General features: G+C 58.3%; 1 protein-coding gene across 1 annotated transcript; it reads right to left on the bottom strand.

Moving 5' to 3' along the window:
* Window positions 1-1052: 1052 nt before the first annotated feature.
* LOC101922440 (gap junction beta-5 protein-like) lies at window positions 1053-2599 on the bottom strand. The gene has a single exon (XM_013302198.3). It carries the CDS (start codon window positions 1896-1898, stop codon window positions 1053-1055), a length of 846 nt encoding a protein of 281 aa, XP_013157652.2. The 5' UTR covers window positions 1899-2599.
* Window positions 2600-14442: the final 11843 nt, after the last annotated feature.

Genomic DNA, 14442 nt, shown 5'->3' with positions numbered 1-14442 from the left:
CTGACACCCATGGTCTGGCTTACACAGGGTGAGGGATAGGGAGAGGGGCTGCCCAGGGGGGTGCAGGGTGCCTGTCCTGGCTGGCCCCTTTCCCCCACCACCCCCACCACCTCTGAGCTGGTTTGAAAACTTGTGACATGTTTAAATTGCTCCCTGTCTCTGTCAGCCCACGGCCACAAAGGGCTGAGCCACCTGTGGGTCCCTGGGGATGTTGACGCCTTTGGGTGTGCCTGCCTGTGCCCAGCAGCCCATCTTAAATCAAGAATGTATTTTTTTTAAAGCCTGGGATTACAGGAAGATAATTAAGGTGTCCTCCTTGCTCACCTGCATCCAGTACTTGGATGAGCAAGAGTTTTGCCGTTGGCTTGCTGGGTGCAAGGGCCAACACTTCCCCAGGCAGTGCAGCCCTCGTACAACCCCATACACCCCCAAAACCACCTGCCCAGCCTTGGTGCTCCCCCTCTCTGGCCAAAGCCATTGCTCATGTCCAGTTCCAGGGGCTGCTCCAATTTTCGGTGGCTTTTCTCCAGCAGACCTAAGTCTGCAGCCAGTGGTTTGTCACCGTGGCTGGTCCAAACCCAGCCTGGAGCAGCCGGTGGGAGCGATGCCTTCCCAGGGGTGATGCAGCCCTTACTCCCCTCTTGACAGCGCTGTGCCGGAAAAGCAGGAGAACAACCGCTTTGGCCATCACTTCTGAGGTACAGAATTTTTTATTCATTGCAAGGATACCCTCAGGACCAGCTAAGCCAGCCCGGCTGGGAAGGGCTCGACCTCTGGGCACCGCTGCCAGTTCACAGCCACCACAGAGCTGCTTGTCCCTGTGGGCTCTCGGGGACTACACGTGTCCTACAGCACCCAGATTCACCCCAAATTCAGCAGAACGATGTAACAAGCCTTCCTCAGAATGGGACAGGCAGAAAGCCCTGGGGCACAGCCTGACTCCGAGGTGCTGCCACCCCCAGCCTTCCTGCGCCAGGGGATGGAGGAGGAGGAAGAGGAGGAGGGCGAAGGTGCAGGGCAGGTGAGTGACTCCTGCTTTCCCCTGGGCAGCTCTAGGAAAGAGCCTCCTCCTCAGGCAGCGTGCCAGGGATGGAGGCTGTGGGGGGGGTGGAGGCTGTGGGGGGGATGGAGGCTGTGGGGGGTTTGTAGTCCACCCCATGGAAAACCTGCCCCTCCGTGCCTGCAGGCTCGGTGCAGGAGAGCGGGCAGTCCTGGCTGTGCCGACAGCTCTCCGTGCTGCTGGCTCGCAAACACTCGCGGCACCGCTTGCCAATCAGGTAGGTGGCCTCGATGATGCTCAATACGACGCAGATGCAGGCGGTGACCACCATGAAAAGGGTGAAGATGTTCTTCTCGGTGGGCCGGGAGATGAAGCAGTCCACCACGTTGGGGCAGGGGGGCAGCTCACACTTCACCACCCGGGGCAGGGTGTAGTTCCTGTAGAAGCGGTAGAAGATGTAGAGGAAGACCACATCCACGCCGGCCTTGAAGACCAGGCTGAGCAGGTAGGTCCACCACAGTCCTCCCCGCTTCTTGCCAGGGTTGGGGTAGATGCGGTGGCAGTTGTCCCCGCCGGCGGCGCGGTGCCTCTGTTCCTTGGCTTCCCGGTAGGCCACGTGCATGATGACCAGGAGGGATGGACAGGTCACCAGGATGAGCTGCAGGGCCCAGAGGCGGATGTGGGAGACAGGGAAGAAGTGGTCGAAGCAGACGTTGGTGCAGCCCGGCTGCCGCGTGTTGCAGTCAAAGTCCTTGTGGTCATCGCTCCAGACCCGCTCGGCTGCCACCACGTAGACCAGCAGGCGGAAGATGAAGACGAGGGAGAGCCAGATGCGGCCGAAGGCTGTGGAGTACTTGTTGACCCCGCTGAGGAGCCCTTCGAACACCCCCCAGTTCATGGTCCCCCGATGCCCTTAGCTAGCCTGCGAGGAGAGAGAAGACACAGTGACACCAAAGAAGCAGCGAGAGGTCCCCAACAGAGCACCTGTGTGCCCCCACAGCACTGAGCCACGCTGCCCCGGTGGCCCTGGGGACAGTCTCTGGTCTTTGCTCGCATGTGGGGACACGCACTGACATGTGTCCAGCACAGACCTGGTCCGGGTGATGTGTCTCTGCAGAGCACCATCCCCCACGGCTGGGTCATGGGGACCCAGAAAAACGTGCCTGTCCTGCTGCCGCCAAAGCATCCTTCAGCCACCGCCAGCTACGCTCCGCGGCTCAGCCCTCTGCCATCCTGCGCTGCCCGCCTCATCTCTCACCTCGTTGCCCAGGTATTTGTTATTAATTTTCCTTACGTTGCCAGGCCTGGCCCAGGAAGTCAACAAATAGGAGCAGCCAGGGCATGACTCACCCAGCAGCTCTGCGGCTCTACCACTACCACGTCCTCTCCCATCGCTGGAATCTGCTGCCATCGCCTCCACTCTCCCACCCGGGCAGCGTGGGAAGAGCCCTGCACCGACCTGCACCGTGCCCGTGCACTGGGGGAGGCCACGGCAGGCATGGCACGGCATGGCACGGCATGGTGCAGCATGGCACGGCATGGCGCAGCAAGAAAGTGTGCACACCGGGGAGCAGAGGCAGTGGGCACACTGGCAGGGCTGCACCGCCCGGGGCAAGGCTGAGGTGCTGACCCAGGGCTGGGGGGCTGCAATATTCTCATCAGCCCCTACCAGCCCCAGGACCCTGAGCAGCTGATTTGACCCTGGATTGCATCGTGCCGGATAAACGCACCCCATGCGGTGTGGGGCTGCAGCCGAGTGAGACTCCCGGGGATGTATTTGGCACCGACTCTCTTAAACATTTTACCTGTCAGCAAAACAAGAAGCTTCCCCCTCGCTGGCAGAGCTCTCGGGGATGGATGCATCCCCCAGCTCTGCACAGCCCGGCCCATGCAACGCGCCTGCTGGCAGGGCTGGGGTGGCCGCGCGTGGTCCCCGGGCACCTCGGCAGTCGGTCCCCAGGGACACAAGCAAAGCCCACGTCTCTCCTTCCCTGTGCACACTGCGCCCATCACCCCGGCGTTGGGTCGGGGTCTGCAGCGTGCACCCCGCAGTGGGTGCACCTTCCCCAGCCCCAGCCCCACCTTACCAGGGCAGGGGGTGCAGCAGAGGAATGTTTTCACGCCGCTTACCTGCCGGGCATCCCTGTGCTGAGGCCGATGGTGCTGCCGGTCAGGATTGCATCTCCCAGTGTGACGGGCGCCAGCACCGCGTGAGTCACCCCTGGGCTCCTGGGAGCCAGGAGAAGATTCCCAGGGGGAAGGGACGAGGTTCGAGGCAGATCCCCATGTGTCCCCGTGGGCTGCCAGATTTCCTGGGGCGAAGGGCTGGCTCACCGCGTGCGGGGGCCCGATTCTGCTGCTGTGCTGGGAAGGGCTGCAGCAGCCGCCCCACCCCGGGGGAGGGTGGGTGCTCAGAGCCGTCTGCCCTCCGCTGCTGCAGGGGTGCTGGGGTGCACAGCACCGTCTGGAGTCCTTCCATCCCCTCCTTGTGCCTGCCTGCCCTTGCTTGGACCTGCAGCAGTGACAGTGACGTGGCTGGAGCCCTGGCAGCCCTGCCTCAGGCACCGGGAGCCGCTCAGCCCAGTGCCTCCCTTTATAATCCCTTTTTACTCAAACTTTGCACCATGGCCATAAGTTAAGAGCTTTTTTCCCTCCCCACATTCTGGTGCGTGGGCGGCAGTTGATTATTTCACCAGAAATGAATTAACCACTTTGCCTGTGCTCCCCTCACCTGCAAGCCGGTACAAGCTTCTTCCCCATCACCCCCTCCCTGTCACCAGAGCCCAGGAGCCCTCCCAAGATGAGCCCCCAGCTCAGAGAACCCCCTCCTTGGGCCTGGCCCCTGGCTCACAGCTCTGGGGCACAGCAGGGAGCACAGAGCAGGGGGGCAGGGGTGGGGGGTCAGATGGGTGGGGGTCCATGGGGTGGGTGCTGCTGTGTGGGGTGCAAGAGCTCAGGTACAGATGGAGTCATTTGAGGAGCAAACACATGTTTCATTTGCAATTCTGCTTGTTTGTTTTTTTTTGGTGGGTTTTTTTTTTGGTGGTTTTTTTTTTTTAAATGTAGAGAAACAAATCAAAACAGCTGTAAAGTAAATTACCACTGTTTGTGGATGGCTCCTGGGAAGAGTTCTGCAGTTTGAAATCAAACAAGACCATTTTCATTTTTTCATTTTTTTTAACATGCCTGCGCGGTGGCTGTGCTGGGAAAGGTGCTCCGGGGGGCTGCATCCCCCCCAGGCAGGCAGGGAGGGCACAGAGCAGCACCCACCCCACCAGCACCCAGCAGTGGGTGGGGGGGACGTTCTGCCTCAGGCACCCCCAAGCTTGCAGGTGTCTGAAGGGGGTCTCGTGGTGTGCTGCTTTCTGGGTTAAAATCCGCTCTTTTGGGGAGCTGTCAGGAGTGGTGGGCGGTTGATGCTGGCATTGGGCTCCAGGCAGAGCACCCGACGGCCCTCCTGGGAGGGTGTGCACGGCCACTGTGGACCCCCCTCGCCCCCCTGCCCTGCTTTGACGGCAGGATGAGAAGGTGAGTGGCCACGCAGCTTTCCTCCACGTCCTGCTGGTCAGGACTGTCCGGCCAAGGCGAAGCGGGGATCAGCCCCCATCTGCCTGGCAAATACCTGGCTGATGCACAAAACAAATAAACAGAGAGAAAACCAGGGAGAGAGGTGAAGCAAGAGGCAGGAGCTGCTGCCGCCTCTCCCGAGCAGCAGGCAGGGCTGCCAGCGAGCTCCCACAGCCGGAGCCGCCATCCCACCGCTGGCATCTGCTGGAAATTCCAGTTTCCCAGAAGCAGAAAATGGGGGTGCCGAGGGCTGCACCCTCCACCAGCCCAAACCAGCCAGCCCGTGTGAGTCCGCGGGGCTGGGGACGCAGAGGTGTATTAATGGCAGCGCTTTATCTTCCAGGAACAAGCCCCATTAGTACATTTTCACTACAACATGAAATATTAATAACACTTTGCATTTATATAGCGTCATTCATCCAGGAGTCACCAGCCAAGCTCTTGACATGAATCAAACACCACAGCCCGCTCCGGAGGAGGCAGGTAAATGGGGTTATGCCCGTTTTCCTGCTGCACACCCTGAGGCACAGGGCTCCCTCCAGCACACCAGCTCTTTGTGCTGATGCCTGCCACGAGGGAGACCACCAGCGCTCTGCCCACCGTCAGAGGATGCCACCACGCTAAAGCTCATGGGGCCACCTGCCCTGCCTGCGACATCTCCCTCCAGCCCCGAGTTTTGTTATTGTCAGACAGAAGTTGCTGTAGAAAAGCAAAACACTTCCTCGGGCCACTGGCCTGGTGCTTTTTCCTTGAAGGTTTTGGAATTGCAAGAAAAGTTTTTCCACTTTGTAAAATAGTAACAACAACAATATTCAGAGCTTTTTTTTTTTTTTTTGTCCTTTTGGCCCCTTCCTTGACAGATTTTGCAGATGTGAAGCACAGCAAACCTTGTGCCTGTCACTTCACAGCTGGAGGCTGTTCTGCTCCCCAGGAAGCCAAGGGCATTGCTGGGTGATATTTCAAAGCATCTCCTGTCCTGCTGCCAGCATCTGCCCGACCCCACAGGGTGATGCATCCCCGCTGGCTCCAGCCCATCTCCAGGCTCAGGTGCCTTTGCTGGGAATGCCAGCAACCAGGCTGGGGCACGCCGGGTGGCCAGCAGCTGTTTGGGGGTTATTGGCTTGGATTAAAAACAATAGAAATAATAGTCAAGGAAGGAAATGTGTTTTACATTTGTGCTGTGAAGAGTGAACTGTCTGGGTCCTCTCTTCAGAAGAGGACCCTACGGGCATGTGGCTGCTCTCCAGGACCATCTGCTGAGCTTCAGCAGCTCCAGGGACTTGCAGGGTCCCAGCAAACCCAGCTCCCAGGCACTGCAATGACCGGGCAGGTCCCAAGGTCTCTGCTTCACTTTCCATCAGGTGAAACCACTGGTGACAGGTTTTCTGCTGAAAAGTTTGCTTTTGTTTAAAAAAAAAAAAAGTCCAACTGAGGAAGTTTTGGAGACATAGCCCAAACAGCCATGGGCTGCAGCGGCTCCCCAGCAGCACCGGCTGGTGCTGAGCTGCTGCCTCCTCCAGCTGCTGCAATATTGTGCTGGTGGTGCAGGGAGGGGAGGCGTTCGGTGCAGTCAGGAAACCTGTCAGCCCACAGACAGCTGGGCCCTGACACAACCCGTGGGCTCCTGCGGCGTGAAAGAGCAAGCAGAAAACCAGTGGGCTGTTTTCACCTTATTAAAGAGCCTTATATTTAAGCCCTCCTTCAGATCTGTACCACAGAATGACGGCAAAGGCTTTTACACACTAACTCGGCAGTAATTGCTTCTGCTGTCAGTGATGTTGCATGCAGATGTTGGTTAGCAGGGCGGAATCCCATTATTGATGCTGGATAAATACAGAAAAATAGGTCCTGGGTGAAGTTACAGAGTGGGTGCTGAGCGGCAGGGAGTCTGCACAGACCAGCCGCCACCACTCACACTACCCAGCACCATTGCTATTCAAAGGAGGCACCTCGTTTGCAGGTAATGAAAAAAACCCCAAACAGATTAATGAAAACTGAACACACAGAGCAGGCTGGACATTGCCTAAACCGCTGGAAAAGTCCAGTGAGCATCCACTGACTGCTCTGTACCTGGGTCAGCCCTGGTGTCCCCATCCCCACCGTGCTGCCAGCTGCTCTCACCCATCCTGGGGCTCACGCCGGGGGTGGTCACCACCTCCCCACGCTGCCAGCACCTTGCGGGACTTGCAAACCCCTACTTTGTTGGCCTCCAGCTCTAGCAGGGGGTGCAAAGGGTGGTGAAAGGTCCTGCTGATGCTGGTGGCTCAGGGACACGTGCCATGGGACCGACCCCCCAGCCCCCCGTCTGCATGGGAAGAGCCAGCACAGCCCCAGTGCCGCAGCCGCGGGCTCAGGAGGGAGAGGGGCACAAGGGTGCAGCCCCCATTTTTAACAGGTCCCACAGGGCCCTGGGGGGGTGTGTGTGTCTCACCCAAAGCGCTTCACGCAACACTGCTGGGGAAGGAGGGAGGATGCAATTGCAGGAGGATGGTGAGAAGGTGGCTCTGCTAACGAGGCCGACAGCAATTAAACCACCCTGCTGGCACAGCAGTGGGTGAGGGCAGCGTGCTAATGAGGAGGGGGCTGCGGCACCCTCCTGGCGAAGGCATCTGGATCCAGCGTCACTGAAGAGATGCTGTGCAGGGGCTGCGGGGCTGCCGTGGGTACTGCCGGGCGCGGGCAGCTGCAGCTCAAAGCAGCCACGTGCCGCACCCCACGCTGCCCACCACAGGGATGCTGAAAGGACCTTTTTGCTGCCTCATGGCAGCATCAACCCCAAGCTGCCCTAAGAGCTGCTGATATTAATGCTTCCCTTGGCACAGGCTTCTTTCACGTGGCCAGGACGGTGGTTTGCAGATATGCTGGGTCTGTTTAGAAGCTCTCCCACAGCAAACCTGCATTCAAGGACCGTCTGGATGAGAGCAGGCAAACCCCCACAGCCCAGCCCGGCAGTGGCGATCTGACATGGCCAGAACCCATTAATCTGCTAACATTTACAAGTGAGACTGCAGGGAGTAACCTCATTTCTAGGGAGAGCCTAATTAATCATGGAATCAAATTGACTCGATGAGATGGTTTGCTAGCGAGGAGATAAAGTCACATGGGCAGCGGTGGCTGAGGATGGGGACGAGCCGCCCACTCACCAGGGACCTGGCATGGCAGGTGATAGTGGGGAGCAGAGAAGGGGACAGGGGGACGGGGCATGCCTGTCCTGCAAATCCTTTCTCTCTGCCGGGAAGCAAACGAGCGGGGCACGGAGGGGAGATGCTTTGCCCCTAAGAGGGCAGAAAGAAGAGCGTTCCCAGTCTGCAGACCTTGCCCCTGCAGTGATGGCAAGGGGAGAATCTGGAGGACAAGCTGGAGGGGACCACGGGGAGTCACACAGTCCTAAAGCCCAGGCAGGGAGGTGTTGGGGTCCTGGGATGCTCTCAGAGTGGAAGCAGAATCCAACCCAGCCCTGGCTGACTGCCACGGAGGGGCCCGGTTCTGCCTGTATTGGGTCATTTGGCCAAATAATCATCGTGCAAGTGACATCTTTGCTCTTGCTGCTGACCTTGGCGGCATTCAAATGGGTGACCCGCAGGTCGAAGTCTTTATATCCTATTACCAGTCTCCTGAGTCATGCCTGTCCCCTGGTAAGTTATATTATTTTGAAATGGCAGCTAAATGGGAAAGAGGTCATGCTCCCAATACGGCGACAATAGGACATGACAGCACTTTTCTGAGTGATTAAGCCTCAGGTGATGTCAGGGCTACAAGACAAGTGGCTGAAGGCTGAAAGAGTTTAATCACCCTGGACATGTCATTGCGGCCTGTGCTCCATCCTGCCGGGGTAGGCTTTTAGTGTGAAATGGGAGCAACAGAAAAAATAACCCAGCCCAACCCGTGCACCCACCAGTTAGCTATCCATGCTGCAGGTACCGCTGTTAATAATCAGCCCGAGCAGCCCGTTGGCCCTCAAAGATCATTCTGCAATAAATAAGCTCTGATGTCTTAAAATAACTGTCTGGGGCCGGCAGAGCAGACACTAGATGGCATTGGGAGAACGCACCACGCGGTGCGGCCGCCTTCCCTGGAACAGTCTGGCAAAGCAGAGCAGAAAATTCAGGATGACGGAGCAGAAAATGTCTCTGCTGGGGAGAGGCTGCAGCTCGTCCTCATCCTCACACCAGCCTTGTGATGGGGCGGTTGTGTGACCTTTGGCTTCCCAGGGGTGAGTGCAGCGGTGTGGCTGAGCTCACGGAGCTTAGCCTCTTTGCTGAGCTAATAAAACAGTTCCTTAGTTTCTCCCAACATTATTTTTTTTTTTTCCTCCCAGTGATGAGCTGGGGCCTGGAGCCCACACGGCCGCTCGCTGTTCCTTGGAGCCCAGCTGCTCCCAGTGGCACCAGCACGGCCAGTCAGGGGTTCCGTGGGTGCCTGCCTGGATGGGGTGCATGCACCCAGCACCCCACGCAAGGGATGGTGAACGCTGCTGTCAACCCATCCCTCCCCTGCTGACACCAGGAGCCTGCCAGCCTGGAAAGGAAGGTTTTTCTCCTGCAGACTGGGCATGTGGCTTTCCCAGCTACCGGCAGGCAGCGGGATCTGTGGGGGAGCAGGGAGTGGGGACCTGGGGGCTGCAGCCCCGCAGCCAGGCACAGGCTTCAGGCACAGGAGGGTGGCTGAGGATTAACCCTGGAGCAGGCAGGGGATGGGCAGGTTTGCTCACACAGCAGCAGGGGCCGAGATGCCCCAAACTACCCCAACTCAGTGCCCTGGGAACCCCAAGAAGGCAGACTCTGCCTGTCTGCCACCCGCCAGCCCTCTGGCCCCAAATCCCTGGCCATGGGATGGTTTTCCTGGAGAGACCTGCCAGGGACCTGCTCTGCATCCCCGCGCTGCATTTCACCCCAGGGCATCATTTGCAGCTGTAGCCTCCAGCCAGCTTGGGGCTGCAACAGCAGCAGGGTCTCTGCAGGCGATGGCTCAACCTTTCAAGCCCCGGTGCTGGGGGGCTGCCCCGGGCCAGCTCCCCCCAGCACTGCAGACCCCACCCATGGGATCGATCCCTGTGCCCCTCACAGCCCGGTGGGACCCAATCCTGGGGGCTGGCACATCCCTCTGCCTCCCCGGGCATAGCCTGCTGGTGGGCAAACTGGTGTCGCTGGATCTGCTATGGGGGAGACACCATCCCCCAGCAGTGCCTGGACAAAGCCCCTTCATGTCCAGAGCTGGGGGGAGGACCACCAGCCCTGTGGCAGCCCCCAGACTGTGCAGTTCAGCAGCGTGCTCCCCCCACCATTCCTACCAGCTATTTCTCCTGGGTCCTGGTCAACCCCTCCCTCCCGATCAGCCTGCCAGGGTCTGTCTGTCTGTCTGTCTGTCCATCCACCCTGCTGCATCTCGCTCGTCCCCTCCCGTGCGCATCAGTATCCCCACGGCTGGTGGGGACAGGCCCCTCCTGGGCACAAGCCCTTGTTGGGGTGACATATGCACCCTCAGACCTGCAACACCGAGTTGGAGCCAGAAACCGTTCACAGCAGCCGGGATCAGTTGGGCTCTTTTCCCCTTTAGCCCACTCCCCATCACCCCCCACCCCGCAGGGTGAGCAGCTCCTTCCCCCAAATCACCTCCTGCATCCCCACTGAGCCGAGCCGACTTTTGCGCTTTGTCTCCTGAGTGCTGCGTCGTGCAGGCAGCCCAGCAGCCACAATACAGCTCTTGATTGCAGCTCGCTCCCTTCCACCCCACGCCGGCCTCGCAGCCTGCGTCCCCCCTCCGCGCTGCTGGTGGCATGGCACACGGCGTGGCACCGCCGCAGCCCACCCGCTCCTCCCCTCCCAGGGGTACCCCAAAAGCCTCCAGCCCTCTGGAAAATGGCACGGCTCGAGTTCGTGGCGCTCTGCTTCCTCCTGGCAGAGCTGCTGGGGTGATGCTACTGTTTCTGGCGTGCAGGCTGCTCTCTTGCTCCTGCCCCCCCCATCCTGTGGGGCTGAGACCCCCCCTCCCCTGTCCCCCTCCAAGCAGGGTAACACATTGCAGAGGGAAAACTCAAACGCTTTCACAGGCAGCTTGGCCAGAGAGCTCAGCTTTTTGTGGAGTTCTCTGCCTAGGCAGCCCGACAATACAGCTTTCCTCCAAAAGCTAAAAGCTTGCTCATGCCCTAAGAAAAATACTACATTAAAAACAATCCATCACCCCTCTTATTTCGCTTGTGCTGGTCCCAGGGACTCTGGGCAGCAAATGCATGAAATGAACCCCGAAAAGGGCCCAGACTTGGCTCAAAGCAAGAGATTTCACATCATCATGTCTTAAAATGTCAGCACTTTAATTAGCTGCCATCTGAAGCTGGAGTGGGTCTGTCTGGAAAAGAGCTAGCAAACTGTTTTGCCCCTCTCTATTTTCAGTTCAGGTTGAGAAATTTGTTCAGGCTGACCTTTTGCCTCCCAGACCCAAAAAAAAGTTCCCAATCCATATTGGCATTTCCTAAAAATAACACAAAAAAGCACCCCACCCCACCCCCCTCAAAATACCAACCAGCTGTAGGGATGATGTGCTCAGCTAAACTGCATCACGCCAGTGCAGGGAGAGCTGGGTGTCAGTGGAGTTCAGCGGTGAGATTCCTGCCCCGGGAGAGATGAGGCGATGCTCCCCTGTCACCTGTGACTGTCACATGCCTGGCACATCCTTCTGGTACCTCTCCAGGGCTCCCACCACGTCTCATCGCCACTTCATTAATACAGAGGGCTCCGTGACATTCATTAGGGGAGGTGCAGCACAGTGGGACACTGGATGAACTGGAAATTCAGTCCCCCCATCAGCCTGGCCATGGGCTGGAGCTGTGGCTGCCTGTGCCTGAGCGGGGCCAGCTGTACCGTGCCGTCACTGTCCCCATGGGAGAGGCAGGGACAGGCAGGCATGGCAAACGGGGGGAGCAGGGTGAAGTCTGGGGGCTGCAGGGTGCTTTTGAGGGGCAGACAGTCCTTGCTGTCACTGGCAGGTGTAACCCATCCGTGGGATCCAGGCTCTGCTGGCATCCTCCTTGAAGAGCACCTGGCACCTCTCTAACCCTCGGTGAGCTGGACCTGAAGGCAGGGATGACACGGAGGCGAGCAGCACTGTCCCGCAGCCCCCCAGGAGCCCCCCAACTTGCTGCCGAAGGGGATGGAGCTGCAGGGCACTGCTCCCTGCAAGCAACCTGCAGAGGCAATGCAGCCTTCCCCACTGCTCTTCTACCCCCAGTCCCATTTGTCGTGACCACCTGTGTCAGGGTTTTCCCTTTCATCTCCTTTGGACACTGCTGCCAGGTCCCCTTCATCCAAAAGGGAACCCCCGGTTACACTTCGCTCAGATGGAGGTGTCTTTCTAGTGCGTCATTTCAATCTCCATCTCACCCATACTTTTCATTTTATTTTTTGTACCTGTAAGGCTGCCAGAGTCATAACTTATGCTCCAGGATAATTTCTTGCTCTAAAGGATACAGTGAACTTCTTCACAATTTGGTGACCAGCCGAGAACTCTTCTCCAGGTGGGTTACGCTGGGTAATTATTGGATTTCAGCTGCTGGAGAGGGAGGTTCGAGTCCACTTATGCTCTGTGCACGTGTGTTAAATTAACAAAAGCAAAGCCAGAGGAAGCACCTGAAAAAACAGGAAAGTGGAAGGCCACAATGCCCCACCACAGCTGCCAGTTTTGGAAATCTTGGTGCCGAGGTGGCACAATACCTCCAAGAGCTCTGGTGCCCCAGACAAGGCTGCCTTCAGCATGACCTCTATGAGCAGAAGCCACCAAAAGCCAGGGACTGCCACCAGGAAGGGCCACAGAAGCATCCACCATCGCTGGGTGCTGTGGAGGGCTCAGGGATGTTGGGTTTGGGTCTGAACTTGGCCTGGAGCCCAGTGAGCATCTTCTGTGAGATCAGCTGGTGCTGCACCGGCCACCGGCACAGCTCGGCACCGCGGGCAGCTCTGCTGCTCGAAATGGCCGAGAAGCAGTTGGTCTCCTTTGCAGAGCAAGGGAAGGCTCAAGCTAGAGAAATACCTTCCTCAGAGGCTAATAATTCTTCAGTGTGTCAGAGGAAGAAGAGTGGGATCAAAAGCATCCGCCCTGCCTCCCCGCTCATTGACGGAGAGCCTGGAGTCCTGGCCTCGCCGTGCTCTGGCTTTGGTGGAGTGCGACACTCGTCTGCGGCGTGGCGTGCAATTACGGCTCGAAGAAAGAAGGGGCAGATCGCCCTGGGCGTGGGAAGAATGAGAGCCAGCCGCCTTTCATCTGCACCCCACCGTCCGCCGCCTGCCGCTCGCTATTCTTATCCCTCCTGATCAAGGCGAAGCGTTTCTTCCTCCTGCAATTGAAGCCCGGAGCCCCGGCATCACTTGGGCGGCGCGGGGAACTGGCCGGCTGTGCCGGGTGAGGGACGGAGCCGCTGCCAGCCCCACGCTGCTGGGCATGACCCTGCAAAGATGGCTTTCAAGCTCTGAGACTGCCTCGTGGAGACAGATAGTATTCATGTATGTATCTACATCCAGCTCCGCCACTTCTCGCGGACAGAGGAAGGTCAGCCTTGGTTCACGCTCGATGTGGGAAATGCCGTAGCTCAGACGATGGCGGGAGCGGAGGGACCGCTCATGTACCTGCGTTGGTGCCAAAGAGAGGTTGTGCCCTAGGAAAGAGGTGAAAAGGGGCTCTAGGAGGAAACTTTGGTCATTGGGATTTAAAAATCTCCTTGTGTTCTCATGAGAACTCCCGTTTTCTGCTTGGGCAACTTTGCCCCAAACTCTAGTCCTTGTGAGAGAAAACAAGACACCGTGAGTTACGATGGCAAGCGGTCACCTGGGGCTTATGCCCTGCTGCCCTGGAAGAAGATAAAAGTTACTTCTAGCACCTTCTGTGGGTAGAAAGCAGAGCTGCCTTGGTGGCAAGGAAAAAAGCCAAGAGCCGATGCCTGTTCAGCCCCCGCAGCAAAGGCTGCTGGCCCGGCCAGGCAGCGTAACACAAGCTCAGCAAGTGCCTGCAGAAGGTACCTGGATCCATCCGTACTAATGTGAAGCCAAATCAGCAGAGGTATCCCAAGGACCAAGAACATTTGAGGAGCACCCAAGGAGACATCAAACTCACCTGGTGATGCTCACAGTGCCCATCTGCTACAGGATCTCCCCCATGCAGCAGCCAGGCGTTGCTGACCCTCCCAGGCTGCCTTTGCCCCTCGCCTCCAGCTTGGCTGGCTCTGGCTCTTGGTCTGCTCCGGGAATTAACCAAACCCAGGGTTTCTGGGGATGCTGGCAGAGTGCATCAGGTGTCCAAGAAGAGGCTGGGATCATGTCCAGCTCCCCATGCTCTCAGGAGCAGAGCCAAGCCAGGGCTGCAGCCCCCAACCAGCCCCAGGGCTGGGCTGGAGGGACCCCCCCGGAGTCAACCTGCTCCATCCACCACCACGTCAAGCCCTCACCTCTCCCCCAGCCCCGCTGGGACCGGGGCTCTGGGCAGCCTGCCCTCCTTCTCCCACAGCTTTGCCTGAACTCCCATCACCATGAGGATCTCCTCACTGCAACCACCAGTGCCAGGGAGAAGGACAACCCGCCTGCTCTCTGCCAACCTCCCACCACCTCACGTGGAGCTGGATCCCACCTCTGGTCTCTTGCATGGCAGGCAGCCCATCTGTTATTAATTGGCTGGGAGAGGCAGCGTTATTCCCAGGGTCCTTCCTAGCACGTTCTTCTCGTCGATACAGCTGCAGGAAATCAGCTTCGTTATCTCAAAGGATCCAGGAGCTCTTCCCAGATGTCAAACACAGAAGCAGCCCTGAGGGCTCTTGCAGAGGAATAAAAGTCCAGTAAAAATTCACTCCTTGCTTTACTCCCAGGGAACTTCTCAACATCGTCCCCAGGCTCGGT

Source organism: Falco peregrinus, chromosome 3, assembly GCF_023634155.1.
Source record: "Falco peregrinus isolate bFalPer1 chromosome 3, bFalPer1.pri, whole genome shotgun sequence".
Taxonomy (NCBI): Eukaryota; Metazoa; Chordata; class Aves; order Falconiformes; family Falconidae; genus Falco; species Falco peregrinus.
Note: the sequence above shows the minus strand (reverse complement) of the source record. Positions and strands in the feature narration are given on the sequence as shown.

What these genes read in the sequence shown, in the direction of transcription:
- LOC101922440 (XM_013302198.3), bottom strand. Translation starts at nt 1,898, where the DNA reads ATGAACTGGGGGGTGTTCGAAGGGCTCCTCAGCGGGGTCAACAAGTAC.